This window comes from Pectinophora gossypiella, chromosome 21 (genome assembly GCF_024362695.1).
Source record: "Pectinophora gossypiella chromosome 21, ilPecGoss1.1, whole genome shotgun sequence".
Lineage (NCBI taxonomy): Eukaryota > Metazoa > Arthropoda > Insecta > Lepidoptera > Gelechiidae > Pectinophora > Pectinophora gossypiella.
The window spans coordinates 8,206,318-8,226,530 of NC_065424.1; the positions used below are offsets into that span (position 1 = coordinate 8,206,318).

Below are 20,213 nucleotides of genomic sequence, written 5' to 3' on the forward strand. Positions count from 1 at the left end.
ACGGTTGCCCTCAAACCGGCGGCTTGGGTCAGTCCGTTGCTGGGTAGGTATCCTCGTCGAGCTCCTCCACATCAGCCAGCTCGCGAGGATACGGCTTCCAGTCCGGGGGGCGCGCGTGGTATGGAGCCAGATTTCGTAGGTGCACGAAATCTGACTCGTCCGCGCGCGCGAACATCCCAGTCGAGAGCCTGGAGATAAACTCATCCAAGGTCTCGACTTTTAGGTCCCTCCGAATTACTTCGTTGCGGACGAATCTCGGCGCGTCCGCGATGGTGCGCAACGCCTTGGACTGCTGTGCCCGCAGTCTTTGGCGATGGGTCTCAGAGACCAATGCGTACCACGCGGGGGCGGCATAGGTAAGCCGTGTCCTAATGTACGCCTTATACACGCCGAGCTTCATGCGCAACGGGAGACTCGAGCAAAGAATGGGGCGGAGCAGAGCAGTGGCAGCACCTGCCTGTCCGATCACATTCCTCGCATGCTGGGCCATGGTGAGGTGGCGGTCTATGGTCACACCCAGGTATTTAGCCTGCGAGGACCACCCGATCTCCTCACCATGCAGCGTCAGATTCGGAGGGTGTAGCCGACCACGTCCCACAGTGATCGCTTGGGTTTTCCCCACGTTCACCGTCAATCTCCACTTTGCCAGCCAGGCAGGGAGGGCATCCAAGGTTCGCTGCATCTTCTTCGCAGCGTGCTTGGCGTTCAAGGACGTCGCGAAGAAGGCAGCGTCATCGGCGTAAAGCGCCAGCTTGGACCCTCCCTCCACGGGGATGTCATCCGTGTACCTGGCGTAGCAAACCGGAGATAGGCAGCTACCCTGGGGAACTCCCGCAGCGATCCTTCGGACTTGGGAGAGGGCGCCTTCCACTGCCACCTGGAAGCGCCTATTCTCTAAAAAGGTGGCCACAGTCTTAACGACTCGACGTGGAGTCGTAGACGTGGACAGCTTATATACCAAGCCCGGGTGCCATACGCGATCGAACGCCTTCTCCATATCCAAGAATACCGCTACGGTGGTCTCCCTCTTGTTGAGGGCCGCCGTCATATCGTGCAGTACCCTTGTCAGTTGAAGGGTCGTGGAATGTTCGGCTCGAAAGCCGAATTGTTCCTCGCGTGGCATGATGTGTGGGATCATGTGACGCAGAAGAAGTCTCTCAAACACCTTGCTGATGTTCGGTAGCAAGGTGATTGGCCGATAGCTCTCGGGCTTCAGGATATTCTTCCCGGGCTTGGGGAGCATGATAACTCGCCCAAGCTTCCAGCAATCCGGAAAGTGCCCCGTCCGCGTGATGCCATTAAAAATGCGCGTCACCGCTGCGACTGAACGCGGTGGAAGGTGACGCAGCATTTCGTTGGTAATGCCATCCGGGCCGGGGGCCTTCCGGAGCGGAGTCCGTCTTATCGCCCGGAGCACCTGTCCGGGCGTAAAGACGACGGGATCCTCATCAGGGGCTATCGGCTGACCGAAATAGCCCGCTAGATTTCGGGAGACTTCTTCTTCGTCGTGGTCGGCGCCTGGGTTCGGCCGAAATTGGCTCTCCAGACACTCAGCGAAGATTTCCGCTCGATCCTCAGCTCTAAAACGGGGTGTCCCGTCCTGAGCGAGGAGAGGTCGCACTGGTGTCGGCTTCCCGGAGAGCTGTCGACACAGTCTATGGATGCCGGTCCAATCCTCGCCGGCTGAGTCGATAGTGTGTTGCCAAGAGTCGGCGGAGGCACTATCGAGCGCGGCCGAGATCTTCTCGGCCAGCGCATTCAGCCGGGACTTCATGGTGGGGCAACGCGTGGTGTTCCACTGCTTGCGGAGTCGCCTCTTTTCCGCGAGCATATTCGCAATATGCTTCGGCGTGGGAGGAGCGGCTCCCGGTTTGGGAGCTTCGAGCGCGGCATGTTGCAGTGCCCGCTGGACTGTAGAGGCGAACTCGGTTGCCAACTCGTCGACATCCGTGGGGGTCGAGACTGGTCGCATGGGAGTGTTCTCTACCATGTACTGGCCGAATTTATCCCAGGAGTACTTCCGCCGCGGCGGCAGCAGCCTCGTCCTGGTAGGATGGTTTGAAATGACCATCAGGACTGGTTGATGGTCGGAGCCTGTGTGATAGTCTAACGTCTCAACGGTGGGATCGGGCCGGAGCCCCTTGACCACCGCGAGGTCTATCACGTCTGGGAGATGAGCGGGGTTGTGCGGGTAGTGGGTCGGGGTCTCCGGCCCCAGAACCACATACCCGCCCCCGTTGGCGTCATCGAACAGACGTCGTCCATTTGGACAGGTCCACGTGGAATTCCAACCAACGTGCTTGCAGTTCCAGTCACCGGCCGCGATCGTTGGCCCCGGGCTGTCCAGAATTTTCTGAACGTCCGCGAGGACAAGGCGCGCCGCCGGCGGCTTATACACCGCAAACACACGTGTTGGGACGTCTCCGAGAGCAATCTCCACTCCCAGGGCGTAGATCGACTGAAGACCAGCGATAGGTGGCAGAGGCTGGTGCACCAACCTTCTTCTTACCAGGACGGCTAGGCCTCTATAGGCCTGACCGAGGTCACTGAGCTCGTCCTTCCGGTATACGAAGAAGTTGGGGATCTTCAGTCGGTCTGCGCCTCTCAGCTTGGTCTCTGAGATCAGGGCGACATCAATGTTCTGCTCCCTCAAGAGAACACGTAGAAGACCTATCTTTCTAGACAGGCCTTCGGCGTTCCAATGAAGGATTCTTAACGACATAAATTTTATGCCGTTAACAACCTCTTCATCCCGTCCAAAAGCACTGTAACAGGATCGAGATCCTGCTCCAGTGCCTTCAGGACATCTTGGAGTACCCCCATGGCGACCAGTAGTGCCGCCTTCTTGGCGGCGGCTGGATCGCCAGTTCCGGCCGACTTCCCCTTCCCCTGGCTTGGGGCGGGGGGTCGGATGGAGGGGGTTGTCTTTGGAGCAGACGATGTCGCCGGCTCCTTAGGCTGCTGTCGCGGCGGGATTTGGGGCAAGAAGGGACCTTTTCCTTCCCTGCCGCGCCTCCTCTTACGCCGTTTCGTAGGGCCACTCTTCGGGCCGTTGGCCGCCGCCATGAGCGACCCCTGGGCGTTCGACTCGCCTGTGGGCGCGACCAAGACCTTCTTGGTCGCTTGCCCCGAGGAGGTGCGGGCTGTGGTTCCGGCCTTCTTGTTGCGCGCCTCGCGCACGAAGGCCGGGCAGGCCACATGGTTGGCGGGATGTGGCCCACCACAGTTGGCGCAGGTCGCCGGTTGCTCCCTAGGTCTGGGGCAGTCCCTGGCCGCGTGTTCCTCCCCACACCGCACACACGCAATCTTGCGGTGGCACTTGTGCGAGGAGTGGCGGAACTGCTGGCACCGGTGGCACTGCGCCGGTCCCTTTTTGCCCCGCCAGGCCTCTATCTTCACCCCGGGCATGTTGAGGAGTTCCGTGACTCCATAAATGCCCGGGATGGTCGCAGCGTTACGCTCGAGCTGGGCATGGTAAATACACCCGGGTCGTCCGAAACGCGCCTGGATGGCGCGCACGAACTCAGGGGTGTACCCCAGTCGGCGTAACTCGGCCTCAATGAGGGCTGGGTCGGTGTCAACCGGCAGCCCTCGGATGGCAACCTTGAGGTTGCGCTCCGCCGGAAGGGAGTAGGAGAACCACGATATCGTGGTCTCCTTTTCCAGGGCCATCAGGTAGGACTGAATGGTCCTGTACTCCTCCCCTGTGCGCGGGATAAAGCGCACCCCCCGCCCGTATGGTCGGGCGTTAGGGGGGTGTCCGAGCTTCTCCCGGAGGGCTCGGAAGTGCCGAGCCCAGTCCGGGAGTACCTCCACCACCAAAGGGGGGTAACGCTCTCGCTTCGGCGGAGCGGGCTGCGACGCGGGCTTGGCCTGGAGCGGGGAATGTACGTCCCGCTGCGGTATTAGCCGTGGAGAAGTCGCGGGAGGTGTCGAGGCCACAGCCGCGTACGACGGCTGCGTATCCATCGCCTCCGGCGACTGGCGTGGCGCCGGCGTGGGCGCGACCTGTCTCAACCCTCCTCGGAACGGGGGGGGAGATAGGGCTCCGCGCACCGGCAGTCGAAGTGCATGCCTGCCCTCTCCCGAAGACGGGGACTGGGCGGCGAGCACTTTGGCCGGCGGCGGGGACGTCGAGCGGGCCGGGGAGCGGCTCGCGCGAGAGGGGCGCTGCGGCAGCGGGGCTGCTGCTAAGTGCAGCGGCGGCGCTGTCCGGCGCGGCGGCGGCGACGGCGGCCCCAGCTCCGGCATGGAGAGTGGAGGCGACCGCCGAGGCCCCGGTGACGGGGGGCCCTCGCCCGCGGGGGCGAGGGGCGCATCAAAGTACGTCTCCCCTGCCCCCGGCGTGGAAGGGGGGGAGGGACGCACTGCGTCACGCGCGGGTTGGCGCAGTGACGCCAGGGTCTCCCGCAGGTGCGGAATCCCAAGTAGGGAAGCCGCCGCGCTCCTGCGGAAGACCCTGGGGCGCTTAGGGCGCCGTTTGGAGAGGGAGGGGGGCGGCATGACCCCCCACCACCCCAATTGACGATTCACCCGGCGGCGGAGTCAAAACTCCTTTCCCGCCGGGGGAACAACCGGGGGACACCTGGCGCACCAGGCGTCCCCAGCCCGCTGGGCAAAGACCTCCCGACCTCTCGGAAGCCGACCGACACCCGATCTTACCCGTGCCAGGCGATCGCTCCCACCGGCTTCCCTCCCGGCCTAACCACACCCGGCAGACCAGTGCCGAAGTGTGGGGTTCCGGGAGCTCACCGGTACCTAGTCGCGACCACCTGTCGCGGGTCGGGGGGTCGGGCCGGACCTAGCGAGCCCTAAGCGGCCTAAGCCCCTAACCTCGATCTTTGTCGAGGGGTTTCGGAAGGGGGGAGATGCCCGCCACTTCCACGAACACTGGGTACGAGCGTGCGCAGACAGCAGAAGTGCGTGCGGAAATGCAACTCCGACTGTCCAGAATCAAACGGTGTCATGTCATGTCGGAAGTTGTATATATGCGTCGCGCTGTGTAAACTTCGATAGCGCGTTTCAGGGCTGCATTTAATGCTTTGCGCGCCATCTGTTGGTTACAGGCGGAACTAGCTGGTCAACTAGTTGGGTCCGTCACAGACTTACGTTACTATGGAACATAACACAATGCACACATACATTGTTGTTTACTACGTATATTTACTACTTATCTACCTTGCTAACATAGATACTCTAAGTGTGTATAACTACTAACACTCTCACCGGATGCGAGCCCACAGCGTTCCCCATTTTACCGGCCAAGTAGTTAATGCCATTTGAGGCAAATGTAGAATAAATATTTTTTGATTTTGTATATTATTCGGGTTTGAAAGAGCTCGAACTGATGCAGCCCGAATGCCCACTGCGACCGAGCAAGATCTATTGTGTCCAAGTACCTACATTTAAAAATCCTCGTTTAGACTGATCCGTGCGATTAGATCTGGCGTCTTTTTGGGAGGAAGCTTCACGACCTCTTGGGGATCCATTATGTTGCCCCCCACTTAGGGAAACTCACAAAGAGAAAATTAAGTCGAAAAAAATCTGTGTCAGGCAGGACTTGAACCCGCAGTTCTTGTCAAGTCCTTACGTTACTTTAGCCGAATATATGGCGCCGGCGTCGGCTTAACGACGATACATAGGTCGAAAGAATTACGCATGGACAGGAGGAGGACCCGGTGGTGTAATGGTTAACACGCTCGTCCCGGCTTCACAAGAGCTGCGGGTTCAAGTCTCGTTTCCAGAACCCACGAGGGTTTCCTTAGACACGAGTGAGTGCTATAAAAACAACATATCTGTAAAATAACCTTGGTTTTTTGGTACGGGGCGGAGTAACCGTTCTATACGCAGTATTATTCTGTTTCCTACGCTATTGGTGTTCAGAGTTTCCGGGATACAGGTCTATGAGCCGGGGCATGTCCCGCTCCACCGGGACACATGGCAGCCCTACACTGCAGGTGTATTTGTTGTCACGTTGATTATTACAGTATTAGTGTCGTTTGATGGGGGCTTGGTATGTAGTGTATGACTAATAAATTATTCGTAGATTATGAAGATGTAGGTATCATACTTAGATTAGGAAGAAATATAATTACAAACTCATGATTGCTCAGTCATATCCCAGCGTTATCTGGGGGGTTAAAAATGGCCACATCGAAGCAATTCATCTAAGGAATCAATATTGCAATTTGACAGTTGTTTGCGCACTTACTTTTATATGCGCAAACGTCAAATTGTAACATTGCTTTCTTAGATGAATTGCTTCGATGTGGCCATTTTCATAACCCTGTTTTTTTTACAGAAGCGACTGCTTGTCTCAAGAAAGTGTGCATGTTTTGTGTTAAGACGGAAGGAAAAGTGTGAGATGAATGGGAGAGATTTTGTTACCTTTAACTTGTTTAATTCATAAATTTATATTTTACTTAAAATAATATTGTTATAATGAAGCTACTATCTACCTCTCTACCTATGTCACATGTACCTAATACCATATATTATTATGTAGGAATGGTAGGCGAATGAAACATAACGTAAAGTTGTGTGAAAGAGAGAGCGACGAGTGAGCGAGAGAGAAGAGGATTGCGGAATGACAGAGAAATGGCGGTTGTTGTTTTTAAAATTGACAATGAATTAAATTAATAAAACGCTTTAAATAAACATGGAAAAAAGAAATATAATCGTTTCCTTTATGCCCCATCCCACATTATGTAACACCTTAACTGCTTTTCAATGAATAAATTAATATGAATATGAATAAGAAAAATATATGTAGTGCAGACCCCACTTGGAACGACTTGGAAACTCCACTAACTCGTAGTGGAGCTGCGTGGTGGAGCATACTCTATGCACCCTCCGGTCTATTGAGGAACGCCTATGCCCAGCAGTGGGTCGTATATAGACTGTTTATATAATGCCAGATAACTATGGCCGATAGATAGTGATGTGGCGGACCCAACTAGTTGGCCAGCTAGCTGTTCCGCCCACATGCAACAGATGGCGCCACATTCAATAATGCAGTCTTAAAGCAGTCGTGAAACGCGATATTGAAGTTTACACAGCAAGACGCATATATACAACATCCAACATGACTCAAGTGGATCGTCGATCCCTAGTCACACTACCAACTTGTGGCTAGCGCGGTACTATGCTCTGTTCGGTACCCCGAAAACATCCTTTGGCGGCAGAACACCCTCGCCACCAAAGTGACACACATACATAAATTCACGCCCGTTATCTGTAACGGGGTGGCCAGAACCACAAGATCAAAAGACAATGTGCATCAGGCTAGAAAGGACAATCTCTCTGTCGGTTTTTACGACAATTTCCGGGAAAACAAGCTGAATGTGTTCTGTTTTTATTCGCTCCTAAAACAGCATAGGAGCAGGGAGTTGATAGGGTACATTATAGAATAGAAAACCACATTAAAAACACTTAAAATGTATTAATTTCCTTACAAATGTAACAATAGTTTACAAACAAAGTATTACGCTCTATGCACATGTTATGTACAGTTCAAACTACACTATAGCATAGATAACAAAAACTTTTTTTTCAATCTTACAATCAACGCGTTTTAAAAATAAACATATTTAAAAAAAAAAACTTGTATTAACGCCATTGTTTAAGTTTCGTTTATTTTATATAATACTTATACATATAATTGTTACAATTTTATTAAAATTATTTCAATGTTTTATGTGGGGGAAGCAAGGGAAGTGTGTCAGGATCGAAGCAAATGGATTTCCATAGTCCCTGCTTACCCCGGTGAGAGACAAGCGTGAGTTTATGTATGGTGTTGGAGGGAGCTTAGAAATGGGCAAACTCGCCTCTGGGCCCAGTTTAAGACTGGGACGAGATGTCCCTTAAGTCAAAATAAAAACACTGAAGTTCCTTCATAACCCATAATATTATCTTAAAATGTTTTAGCAGCACAGGATATAATATTGCCTATTTTGTCTATTGTGCTTATGTTTTATTCGTATGTTTATGTCCTTTATATATGTTCTTGTGCAATAAAGTATTATTGATTGATTGATTGATTGAATATTCGAATTAGAGAACATTAAAAACCTCTTCTGTCTCCTTCATTCTCATACCTCCCGCTCTTCCGCTCTGTTAAATTTAATACGTCTTCACTCATATCTTTTCTCTTTCACACGCGTATCTTGCATCTCTGTCTCACGTACTAAATATTAAAAAATAACAGCCTACGTGGTCTAGTGGTTCGAGCGTTGGGCTCACGATCTGGAGGTTCGGGTTCGATTCCTGATGGGACCTTTGTTTAGTAAGGACATTACAGGCTTGAATCACGTGATTGTCTGAAAAAGTAAGACGATTTCTTGCTTCGGAAGGCACGCTAAGAGGTTGGTCCCGGGCTACTAGCCCAAGTACCTCCGTCAACCCGCAGTGAAGCAGCGTGGTGGAGTATGCTCCATACCCCCTCCGGTTGATTGAGGGGAGGCCTGTGCCCAGCAGTGGGACGTATATAGGCTGTTTATGTACTTTTTGAATTCAGTAATTCGACACATCCATATCCCGGTTAGTTGATAAAATAATTCAATTTCAACCGGAGTACTGTGGTAACAAGCTTTTATCGCGATTGGCGTAATGATTAATTTATAAAGTGTATGGCTGGCAGGTAATTATCGACATTAGTGGTAATAATATGCAAATACGATTCTGTCTGGGAAAAGTTATTGAATAGACTAGTAACAGTTTGGACGAAGTGCGTATCTAGCAAACCATGAAATGGATGAAAGAGGTTTGAAGGACCCTAACGCGCATTTTGTATGAGAACCGCTGTCGCCGGTTCAATCCCACTCTCTTTTACTACTACTCCTGCAAACAGATAACTACAATAGCTCTCATCATCATCATTAGCCCATAAACGTCCCCACTGCTGGGGCACGGGCCTTCCCTATGGATGGATAGGGAGATCGGGCCTTAAACCATCACGCGGGCCCAGTGCGGATTGATGGTTATTAACGACTGCTAATGCAGCCGGGACCAACGGCTTAACGTGGCTTCCGAAGCACGGAGGAGCTCGATATGAAAACTTTTTTATGTGGTCACCCATCCTATGACCGGCCTTTGCGAAAGTTGCTTAACTTCAACAATCGCAGACCGAGCGCGTTTACCGCTGCGCCACCGAGCTCCTCAATAGAACAATAGCTCTACTGCTTCTCAAATTCCATAACCACTTCACCGACAATGTGATTACTTTTTGTAAGATAACTGTATAAAAAGTATTTTTTTGATAAATATCCGATTATACTAAGGTTAAAAGGAGGGGTCTCCTTGCATGATAGTCGATATTAGATTTTTTGTCCTGTAGGTAATAATGCATAAGACGACATCTTAATTTAATATACTATCGCGGAGCTCCGTGCGTCGTAAAGTTTGCGGACGAGTGGAGCGCAAAGTTGAAGTATGGACTATTTGCTCATACTTATTAATATGGCGCGCGTTACGTGCTCACTTGGCCCTTCCAATTTCTTCTTCTCTTCTTCCGAGTCTAGATTGTATTTTATATATCGTCGCATTATAGTAAATACCGCATAACCGTCATTTTGAAAAATCACATTCTGACGTGAATATTTCCCAGCCAAGATTGTTTAAAAAGTAATAAAAAGGAGGTAGGTGCACATTATTTTGGCACCAGCCAACTAGGTAGGTACCTACGTAAAATTAAAGAAAGGCAGCAACAATGCAATAAACATAAAATAAAAGAAATATATTGATATTAAAAAAAATCCTACCTTCGAGATTATGTACTTTCATTTTCTCCAACGTTAGCGCTCAGCACCCAGCTGGCGGGGCCCTGGCAAGTGTTCCAGTAGAAACGGGTCAGTTCCGATTTTAACGATTCGCACTACACTACACCACTTCATATCTATAATCGTCAAAACCACGTAAACGCCTTTTTGAAAAATCACATTCCGATGCAAATTTTGTCAACAAAACCTCACAATAGACAAGGTAGTTTCCATCCAGGTAAAAAACGTGGTCTCAATTTTTAGGTACTCAGATTGAAATTAATTGGAAGAAATCGAGGATTTGTTGAAACAAATCACAATTCAGAATGTGATTTTACGTAATTTTCACTATAAGGAGACGATATGCTATCACACGCGTTATTTTTATTACGTATTTTCTGAGAAAAATAAGTATATATTTACGGACGGGGCAGATAATCTTGCCTCACTGCGATGACACGAATGACAAGAGGCGCCGCAATCGTCGCTGCAGCAAGACAATCCTGGCTTGTGATTGGGCGAAATTATAAGTGCGCTGATAAATGCTCTACTATTGGTCGAAATAGGCTAGATGACAATCTAGTCAAATGAGATACTTTTTTTGAACAGTTAAAAATTTTATATGGAATACATAGTTGTGACGTCATCAATAAACGTACTCATTATGACTTATGTTTTGGTTAAAATTCGGTTATACATCAAAATGAAAAATGAGTTTGATTGTTGATTATTTAGTACCGATTTATTTTTCTACTTTAGTGTTTTATAATTTATTTGTTTTCTATTCAGAGGCGGAGGACAGGAGACTAGTTCGGTTTTGAAAGACAACTCTGGGCGCCATCACACACGCGTCAGACAGAGTACTGCGGGGCGGAAGGCAAGAGGGAAACCACTGCCCTATTTTCCCTTGAAAAGTAGCATGGAGAATGCTACATCGACATGAACGTAGTTCTTAAATTAGTGTTGTGAATTTATCATTGCCCGTGTCATCTCCCCAAAACGAGAAAATATAATATCATCATTATCATCATCATCAGCCCATTAACGTCCCCACTGCTGGGGCACGGGCCTTCCCTATGGATGGATAGGGAGATCGGGCCTTAAACCACCACGCGGGCCCAGTGCGGATTGGTGGTTATTAACGACTGCTAATGCAGCCGGGACCAACGGCTTAACGTGCCATCCGAACCACGGAGGAGCTTGAGATGAAAACTTTTTTTTTGTGGTCACCCATCCTATGACCGGCCATCCTATGAATATATCTAATATCATTGCTATGGAAATCCTTTTTGAAGGAATAGCACAAACAATTTTAAATTTGAATAAAGAATGCGGTTACGAAATAACATTCGATTTTTAAAATCACTTTTATAAACCTTTTTATTGCTACTACAAAATTAATAAAGTGTATGCCCAAAGCTGTAATAACAAACTTTTATTATAATAAATACATAATTTATGAAAACAATTGGTAAATTCTATATTTACATTAGTAATTTAGTAATGATATTTGGCGTTGGATATTACTAACATTTTTACTTGTCTATAGTAGAAAAAAAACAAAGTATGATACTTATACGAAAACCGAGACTTCTATGAATTTTATAATTAAAATAAATAAATAAATAAATATAACACATGACTTGGCTGTATGGGCTATGATCCCCTTGCGGACAAAATAATTAAAAAAAAGTACCTTCAGGTAAATGTACAAAAAAATCGCGTGGGTTGTGCCATATGTCTCATATCTACCACATTCATATGCCTTCATTATAATTTCTTGTATTATTTTTGATAATAAAATCTTCTTTTTATTCTTCTTTTTTTTCTACTATATACATTTAGTCATTTATTATCTACATTCGTAAAACATTTCAAGCAGAGCTTTGGTCCGTTCGCTACAAATATAATTAGTTTATGTACAAGACATTATAATTAATTAACTACTCAAACTTTAGAAATCTTTGATTTTTTTACACACGGTTCAACTATAATTTGATTTAAACCTTATATCAATTTAACACATAATATGAATTTTAATAAAATTGCTTTACATTTTGCAAACGATGATATTTTGTATTATAACATAATGTAACTATTACATTTCATTAAATATTTTTTAACCGACTTCAAAAAGAAGGAGGTTATTACAAACGTAAGTTAATGAATAACTTCTCAATAAAAATAGGTAACAAGACTTTAGTTCCAACGAAAACTAACTTGTGAATTGTGATGGTACTTACACAAAAAAAGGAAAAGAAAAACTCGACATAATACTTATCTATAAAAGAGATCTCTTCCAAACAACCTAACTTGAAGAGTACCGCGAACAAGGGACTTTCCAGGTTACGTTCCTGAATAACAGTAAAGATGGCGCTGTACAGTTTTTTTTATTATTAGGTTTACCAACAGTTACAACATAATTACTACACTTATTCAACAAACATACGTGTTATTCTAAATGCGTTACCAATTAAAGGTAAACACAGCTAACATTTTTTTATAAAACACATAATAACGGGTTCGGTCGTCACTCTGTAATGATCCTCCGAATACCAAAATATCCTCTCGAACGAGGCTTGCTTTAAAATCTACTTATTTAGATCTAAATCAGTCGCACCCTAACTCCTCCTCTCTGGAGGAAGCGTTGGAGGAACGGATTTAGAAAGCAAATAACAACATAACATAAGCTCACGACTGTATCCCAATTGGGGTAGTCAGAGACTCGGAAGTACATTCATCGCAAGATGAACTAAGTACCCACGCCTCACCGAGCTTTCTGTTAGACCAACGTGGTAGGTGAGCCTTTTTTAACCTGACTTATAAAATAATTGTGGATTTATACAATGTTTGAGGTTTGCGCGGTGATTACCATTATTAAAACACATAATAACGGGTTCTTATCGCGTTTAAAATAGGGATATGAGACTCCCGATATTTCGACACTATTGCAAGTGCCATAATCACGGGATGATGATGGGAGTCTCATATCCCTATTTTAAACACGATAAGAACCTGTTATTATGTGTTTTAATTATGATTATAACCGCGTAAACTTAAAACAATGTAATTATAAAAACTTATCAAGCTAAAAATAACGCGTGGGTGTGTGTGTGTGTGTTTGAGTGTGTTTGCATGTATATGCGTGTTTACGTGTGCTACATTAAGTATATATATGTATATAGTATATAAATAAAATATAGATACATACGATATAACATACATAAATATCAACCACCACAAGTTTTCCTTCGTTTAACCTTCTAACTTCGAGAATAACAGACATATTATGCATCTTTTATCTTTGTTGGTATAAATAATGACCCTTATTATTACACCCAGGCAGAATTACATCTCCCACCCATTATTATTCAGATCAAAATAAAGTGAAACAATATTTAATATGAACCAAATATCAAGCAACAATTATTTTTTATATGGTTCTGCCGTTACATATTATTTTGGAATAATTATGTACTTAATATTTTTTGGAATAATTATGGAATTTGTGCCGTTAATAACGATCAATCCGCAATGGGCCCGCGTGATGGTTTAACGCCCGATCACCCTATCCATCCACAGGGAAGGCCCGTGCCCCAGTAGTGGGGACGTTAATGGGCTGGTGATGATGATGAATTATGTATTTACCCCAGTAATGAGGAAATACATAATTATCACGTTAAAGCTGTACAACGCCATCTATATAGTTTTTGGTGATATTAGTCTGGAAAGTCCCTCGTTACGTGTACTGAACCACCAAATTAAATAAATAAAGCTTGAATAAACATTTATTTATTTATTTAATAACATAAATATTAATAACATAAATAAAAACTAAAAAGATTATTTATTCGTCAAAATTAGTTTACATAGAGCTCATTACGTCTAAATAGATTATTTCAATTAATATTCAAGATTGATAACTTGGAAGACTTTGTTTTATCAACGGTAAATTATATTTTATTTCGTTGAAACGATAATCATATCCTAAATCAACAATTTTATTTATAAATTATTATTATTTATTATGTAATAATTATTTTTAATTTATATTTGTAATATAAATTATATTTTCCGTAGCATAATAACGGCAGTGTGTAAGATGTGACCAGATGTTAAAATAATATAAGCACTATAATAGGGTAGATTCCAACTAGTCAAATCAGTTACTTTTTACTAACCGTCAAAACACGAGATTACTATGGTATTTGTATGAAAAAGCAAATTGTGATGTCATAATATGTCGCACTTATTATTACATTTTTCTTTATTAAAATTCATAAAATAGTTAAATAGAAAAGGGTGAATATCAAAATTTCAAGTTTGTTGGCGAAATTTCATATTATTTTTTCGTGAAAAATTGGGTTCCGACATGAAAAAGATCCAAAAGGATCCTGGGTTCCGACATGAAAAAGGATTCTTTTGGATCCTTTCACGAAAAAATTATATGAAAGTTCGCCACCAAACTTGGCACATTTTGATATTCACCCAAAAAAGAAAACGTTTTTGACATCTTTAGATCTGTCTTTATTTATAAATCATAGTCTCTTAACCTAGGAAACTACCCAATAGTGCAGTTTTCACTAACACAGTTGGCTCGACCATTATAGACGGCGATACGGCTCACTTATCACGTTGGTCTAACAGAAAGCTCGGTGAGGTGTGGGTACTTAGTTCATCTTGCGATGGATTACCTCTGACTACCCCAATTGGGACCTAATCGTGAGCTTATGTTATGTAATGACTAGTAAAATTAACGACTAAACAACTGAAACTCTCACGAACCTTAGCATATCTTCTAACATCTGGTCACAGTTTCAAAATGCGATTTATGTTAACCGAACAATATCATATAAAAACCAAACTCAAGCGATCACAACACTACTTCTAACGCTAGGCTTCACATTCGTTACCTGTGAGGCTCTATCTCGGCCGTCACCACCACCGTCCTGTGTCTCCTGCAAGGAGAATCCTCAACACCATAAAAACACACACTCCTTTGCGGATGAACCTTTGGCTTATAATCCACAGAAGAGCCCAAATTCCTTGGTAAAGTTTTAGATTTATAATAGTCACTTTTCAAACAATAATCGTATATCAACTTGGGTTGTTCGTCAAAGTATTTGCTATAGTAACCACCGCATTCTTCGAAGGTCATGCTCCTTGAGAAGTCGTGGTAACAGGGGGGCTGGAAGGACCCGTCGGGTCGGTCCCGCACGGGGTCCCAGGGCCACGATGGCGGGGGGGTTGGGGCCCACGGCGGGGGCCCCAGAGGTCATCCTCAGCGAATCGGCTTGGAGACGATGATGACGTCAGGAGCAGAACGCGTCGTCTCCGTGCTCATCGGTCGACGTTCTGGGATTTTCTTTTCTGTGAATCGAAGAAGAATCCATTCAGAAACATTGGAGAAATCATTCATATCATCAAAACTGAACTGCAAGTAACCTAGAAGACCTAGAAGAACGTACATTGACCAAAATGGAGACGTCCTTAGAAAAGATTCAGTACGATCCACTCTGAACCGGCGGCGTGCGTGTATGAAACGATTGGTGAATGTGGAGGAAGCAAGAGAAGTGTGTCAGGATCGAAGCAAATGGAATTCCATAGTTCCTGTTTACCCCGGTAAGAGATAAGCGTGAGTTTTTATATGTATGTATGAGCTGCAAAAAAAACAGTGTTGGAGCAGCATATCAAAACTGTTCAAAATTTGTTGAGGGATAAGTGTCAAAAAACTTTAGGTTAGTAGAAACCTTTTTATCCTGATGAATTAATCGGGAGAAACATTTTTCATGAACCTACGTACGTCTTATGCTTTCATTTTTAATCTACACCATTCCTGTGCCAGGTAAAAGGAGAGAGTTCCCTTGGTCCACTCATTTCAGCCAGGGCTATCTCCTTCTAAGCTATCAAGTGTCAAAAATTGATACTCACGTGTCTTAGCGGAGTCCTGCGAAGGCCTCTTCATGAGCTCTATGTGCATGGTGGAGATGGCGGGTGCGGGCGGGGAGGGGCGGACGAGGGTTGCGCCGGAGTAGCCGAACGTTGAGAACCCTCGGCTGTTGCTGTTACTGTTCGAACCTGGTTGGTCAGAAATAGAAATGTATTGTTCAGTGCCGTAGCTAGAGTGGTGGCACAAGGCGGATATTGTGGTATCGTAACTTGAAGAATGCACGTACATAACATAAACAGCTTAAAGGCGTGCTGCTGGATACCCTCTCAATCAACCTGATGGACAATCATACTCCAATAAGCTGTTCCACTGCTGGTTGTAGATATATTTGGTGTTTGTGCCATTCGTCAGCTTTATCATACTGCCTTGGCTTCGTCCTAAAGCTTTGAAGAAGTCAGTTTAAAAAACGACTATAGACATTTACCCAAGTTTACAAAAGGGTGGCAGTGGCACCTGGCGCGCGTCGTAACTCTTTAATTTGTGGATTTTCTAGGTAGCAATATGTCTAACTACATTAAAGACTATATCTCGAAAAAGACTAGATATCATTTTACCTAGATCTTATCGCAAACCTTACCCTAAAGCAAAATGACTACATAGTTTGATTGACCGAATCTTTAGCTCTTTAGTCAATTCAAAAGAAAAAACATTATTAAAAAAAAATAGGTAATAATAAAATAAAAAATATTTTATTGTCTCAGCGGTAGCTTTAGTATATGTCAATGGTTCTATTTTTTTATATTTAGCCTTTTATAGAATACCAAATCAAGTAAAAAGTTCTCCTACCATCAGAGCTAAGCGCAGTCTCAGTTTGAAACAGGCTCTCTCTCGTCTGGCATCCAGACTCCTTTGTATCCGGCGCTCCTACTGCCGCATCTCTTATCTCTTTCTTTTCTTCTACACTCTCTTTCCGACTCCTCATGGCCTCTTCTTTCTTACTAGTGTCACTGCGTCTAGTTCTGCCGTTGCGTTCTATCTTTATTTCTTGAGGTTCTGGTATACTGTCTACTTCTCTTCTCCACGGTTCTTCGTCGATGTCTAGATGGGTTAGATCTTGGAAATCAGATTCTAAGCTGGTTTGCTGTGGAAATAGGAGTTTATTATAGTACATTGGCCCCGATTTCTGCAGACACCTCCTAATTTTATTTTAAGTTATACCTGTCACTTTCTTATCCGCCGAAAAGGAAAGGGACGGATGATTGTCAACAAGTTAATTTTAAAACGAATGAATAACCCGTGCGAATGAAATGGGCATCTCGCTGTTATGCAATCCGTTTGACGTGCTGTCTACTTAACTCTGTCGGGTTATTGGCCGATGTAAAATTTTTACACGGTTGTTTTAGACTTTTGCTTAAAATTGACGTGTATTCCATAAATTTTATGGCTGTCGATTACCCGACCCTTTCTTTTTTAACCGATAAAAATATGTCAGGTATAACTTAAAAAAAAAATAGATGGCGTCTGCAGGAATTAGCACCATTGTGTAGATTAATTGTGAATTACATATGACTTATAGATTAGGTGAACGGAATACATTAAGCTACTTGTCGTCATAGGTGTCGCAAAAGTTGACTGAGGGATTGTGCCAAATATAATAATATGATGGTTCTTTACACTGGCTATAGACTGATCACCTGTCCCTATCACTATACGGTTCGTGACTCATCTTAGTCTTACGCGGCTGCAAGTTATTTTCTGATTACGTTAAAGCTCACGAGGCTAGGCTTACAGTCATCTTCGGCTAAAAACAACAATTACTCTCCATCTGGCATAGGTGCAATTGTTACCTTATGCTGCGAGTGGCTTCGCTTCTGCTTGACGAGCTCATTGGTATGGTTCTCCCTCTCCAAACTGGCTCGAGGCTCGCTGCCACTGTGCGCGTGCGACTGCAGGCGTTTGGGATCCAGCGTGAGACGGCTGTCGTTGAACAACATGCCGTCCAGGCGGTCTTCGCACGATTGGCTGATGTGCTCCTGTGGAAGAGACCAACGTTTCATCTTTTTTTCCTTACGAATGATGTTACTATTTGAAAAGCTTCCTTCTCTCTTTTAAACATCTATTTTGATGTGCCCGAAAGGATCTGTGATGTGAAACTCATATGTAACTTACAAACTTGTACACCATGCAAAGAAAGAATATTGAATAAGTTCACGCACGTGGCCCGAGACGGTAAACGTTTACTATACGTGTAATTATATAGTGTCTATTCACTTCAGTTTCAGAGATTCCAAGAATGAGGGTTAGTAAGTAGGTAAAGACGTGCTGTAGGTCATTTCAGTCATTTGCAGTTTTTATACGGGACGAGGATCCGGAGTATCGTAGCGTAGCGACATGACTTTGTTAGTCGATTTTTGATAAAATAAACACAAATATTACTCAAAATAATGTTTCATATTTTTCAATGATTATATTTTAATCTTTTGGGACATAGAAAACGAACATTATTTCAGTCTTAGTTTTAGAGGTTATTTTAAATGTTAAACTTGCCTTGATGATCTTGTGGTCCTGGTAGAGCTTCCGGAAGCACTTGAAGAGGAAGACGAAGCTCATCCCGGAGAGGATCAGCGAGAAGATTACCAAGATCACCAAGATGTGCGTCTGCTGCAGCATCGACTCTGTCTGCGTCTGCCATTATAACCAAAACATTAGATTTTTGTCTTATCGAGCCTATTCGATCCCATTGCTGGGCGAAGGTCTCCCCTTGATTTTTCCACTCCTCTGTGTAATAAAGGGCGTGAGATTATGTATGTTACCTTGCAAAGTTCAGGGTCTTCATCAGCCTTGAGCCGGCAGTGCGCGTAGCCGTCGCAGCGCAGGTTGAAGTCGATACAGGTGTTGTCTTCGCAGTTGAGTTCCTCAACCTCGTCGCATTTCTCTATAGAGCAATCATTCATTGGATGATTACAGGCTTCAGATTTCGGGAACTGAATTTTATAGGTATTCCATGTTTAAAAGTCAATCTTAAAAAAACTTTAAAAAGAATCCATTCAAAATTTTATGAAAAATGAATCTTTTTTTGTCGTATCCGCTCAAGACGGGTTCAAATCCCGGTGGGGACATATCACGAAAATCACTTTGTGATCCCTAGTTTGGTTAGAATATTACAGGTTGATCACCTGATTGTCCGAAAGTAAGATGATACGTACTTCGGAAGGCACGTTAAGCCGTTGGTCCCGGTTACTACTTACTGATGTAAGTTAGTAGTCGTTACATGAGGAATGTCAGGGTCCTTTGGTGGCTCAATAGTAACCCTGACACCAGGGTTGATGAAATTGGTCATCCACCTCTCAACCCACACGATAAGAAGAAAACTGACATATTTCTTGGTCTTACCATCCTTGGTGGGGTCGAGGGTCCGGAAGGCGGTGAAGGTGGCGTTGATTTTGGTATCCTTAGCGGCGGTCTGGCTGGCGTACAGATGCACGTACATCAGGTTTCCTTGTTCTGAAGCTGTCTTGCTGTCGGAGATCTTTGTTGTCACCGAGTTGGCTATCGAGCCGCAGTAGTGCGCCAACCTGGGGAAAGGAAATGGTGATTTTGTAGAACATAGTACAAGCTCACGACTATACCCCAATTCGGGTAGTCAAAGGTACATCAATCGCAAGATGAACTAAATACCACCACCTCACCAACGGGATAGGTGGTGAGACGTATAGCCGTATATAATGGCCGAGCCCAAATTAATAACTCATTGGTGCAAGACAGGCACCGGGGTTTGAACTGACGCTTCCCGTAGTAAGCTGATGTACTACAGGACTACAGTGACTATTTACAATGTAGAAAAAAAGGCAACTTATCATTTTACAACCGATTTTGGTGCGAATCATTGGGCAGATGAAGGAAAACGGTTCAACCAAAGGAACCTGCTGTGTGGGCCGATCCAGCGCTGTTAAAGCTATTAGACAGACGGTCTGCCAATTACTAGCCAGCTATTACATTGCAGTTTTCTGCACACTGGCTGCAAGCTAAGAACACGGCTGTAATGCTACTGCAGAGCTTCTTAACTTTTATAGCTTTGATGAATATGGAGAATGTGGAGAAAACACCTGTAATAAGTAAATGGATAAGAATTTAATTCACCTCGAGTCCTCTTCCAGAATGTGTCCGAACACCTGTACCACGTTTTCCTCGCACTCGTTTGGTTTGAAAAGAGAAAATGTGGTGAAATTGAGGAAGATCTGAAAAGAATAACATAATATTCTGTTGAATAAATAACGATAAAAAAAATCAAAACATTATAGAAGCTAAGTCGGAGCTATAAGGAAAAAGAGGAAGGGGAAGACCAAGGAGAGCCTACTGGAACAGATTATACGAGTAGAGAAGGTGAACGTCGTGTCTTATAAGGAAGTGACAAGAGCGTGGCTCTTAAATTAATGATGATGATGAAATAACCTCGATAAGAATTCATCACTTTCCTGCCTTTATTGCACTCTAGGTGACACATTCGTGCCAACACGCGAGTTTTGACAAAATTCCCTCATACTACACGCATATTCTTCCTCCATTAT

At 44.8% G+C, this 20,213-nt stretch overlaps 2 protein-coding genes across 2 annotated transcripts in view; both read right to left on the reverse strand.

Annotated features, from left to right (window-relative positions):
• Positions 1-2,727: 2,727 nt before the first annotated feature.
• On the reverse strand, positions 2,728-4,503 carry LOC126376842 (uncharacterized). The gene has a single exon (XM_050024391.1). The coding sequence runs from the start codon at positions 4,501-4,503 to the stop codon at positions 2,728-2,730; it is 1,776 nt and encodes a 591-aa protein (XP_049880348.1).
• Positions 4,504-11,252: 6,749 nt separating this feature from the next.
• LOC126376493 (uncharacterized) overlaps positions 11,253-20,213 on the reverse strand; it is a 47,844-nt gene continuing 38,883 nt past the window's right edge. Inside the window, exons 6-13 of the mRNA XM_050023917.1 lie at positions 19,786-19,883; positions 19,039-19,220; positions 18,459-18,580; positions 18,193-18,330; positions 17,493-17,678; positions 16,492-16,786; positions 15,687-15,833; positions 11,253-15,125 (exon numbers count right to left, since the gene is read on the reverse strand). Of these exons, the coding sequence (XP_049879874.1) occupies positions 15,037-15,125; positions 15,687-15,833; positions 16,492-16,786; positions 17,493-17,678; positions 18,193-18,330; positions 18,459-18,580; positions 19,039-19,220; positions 19,786-19,883 (1,257 nt within the window). The 3' untranslated portion in view covers positions 11,253-15,036. The remainder of the gene's footprint in view (positions 15,126-15,686; positions 15,834-16,491; positions 16,787-17,492; positions 17,679-18,192; positions 18,331-18,458; positions 18,581-19,038; positions 19,221-19,785; positions 19,884-20,213) is intronic.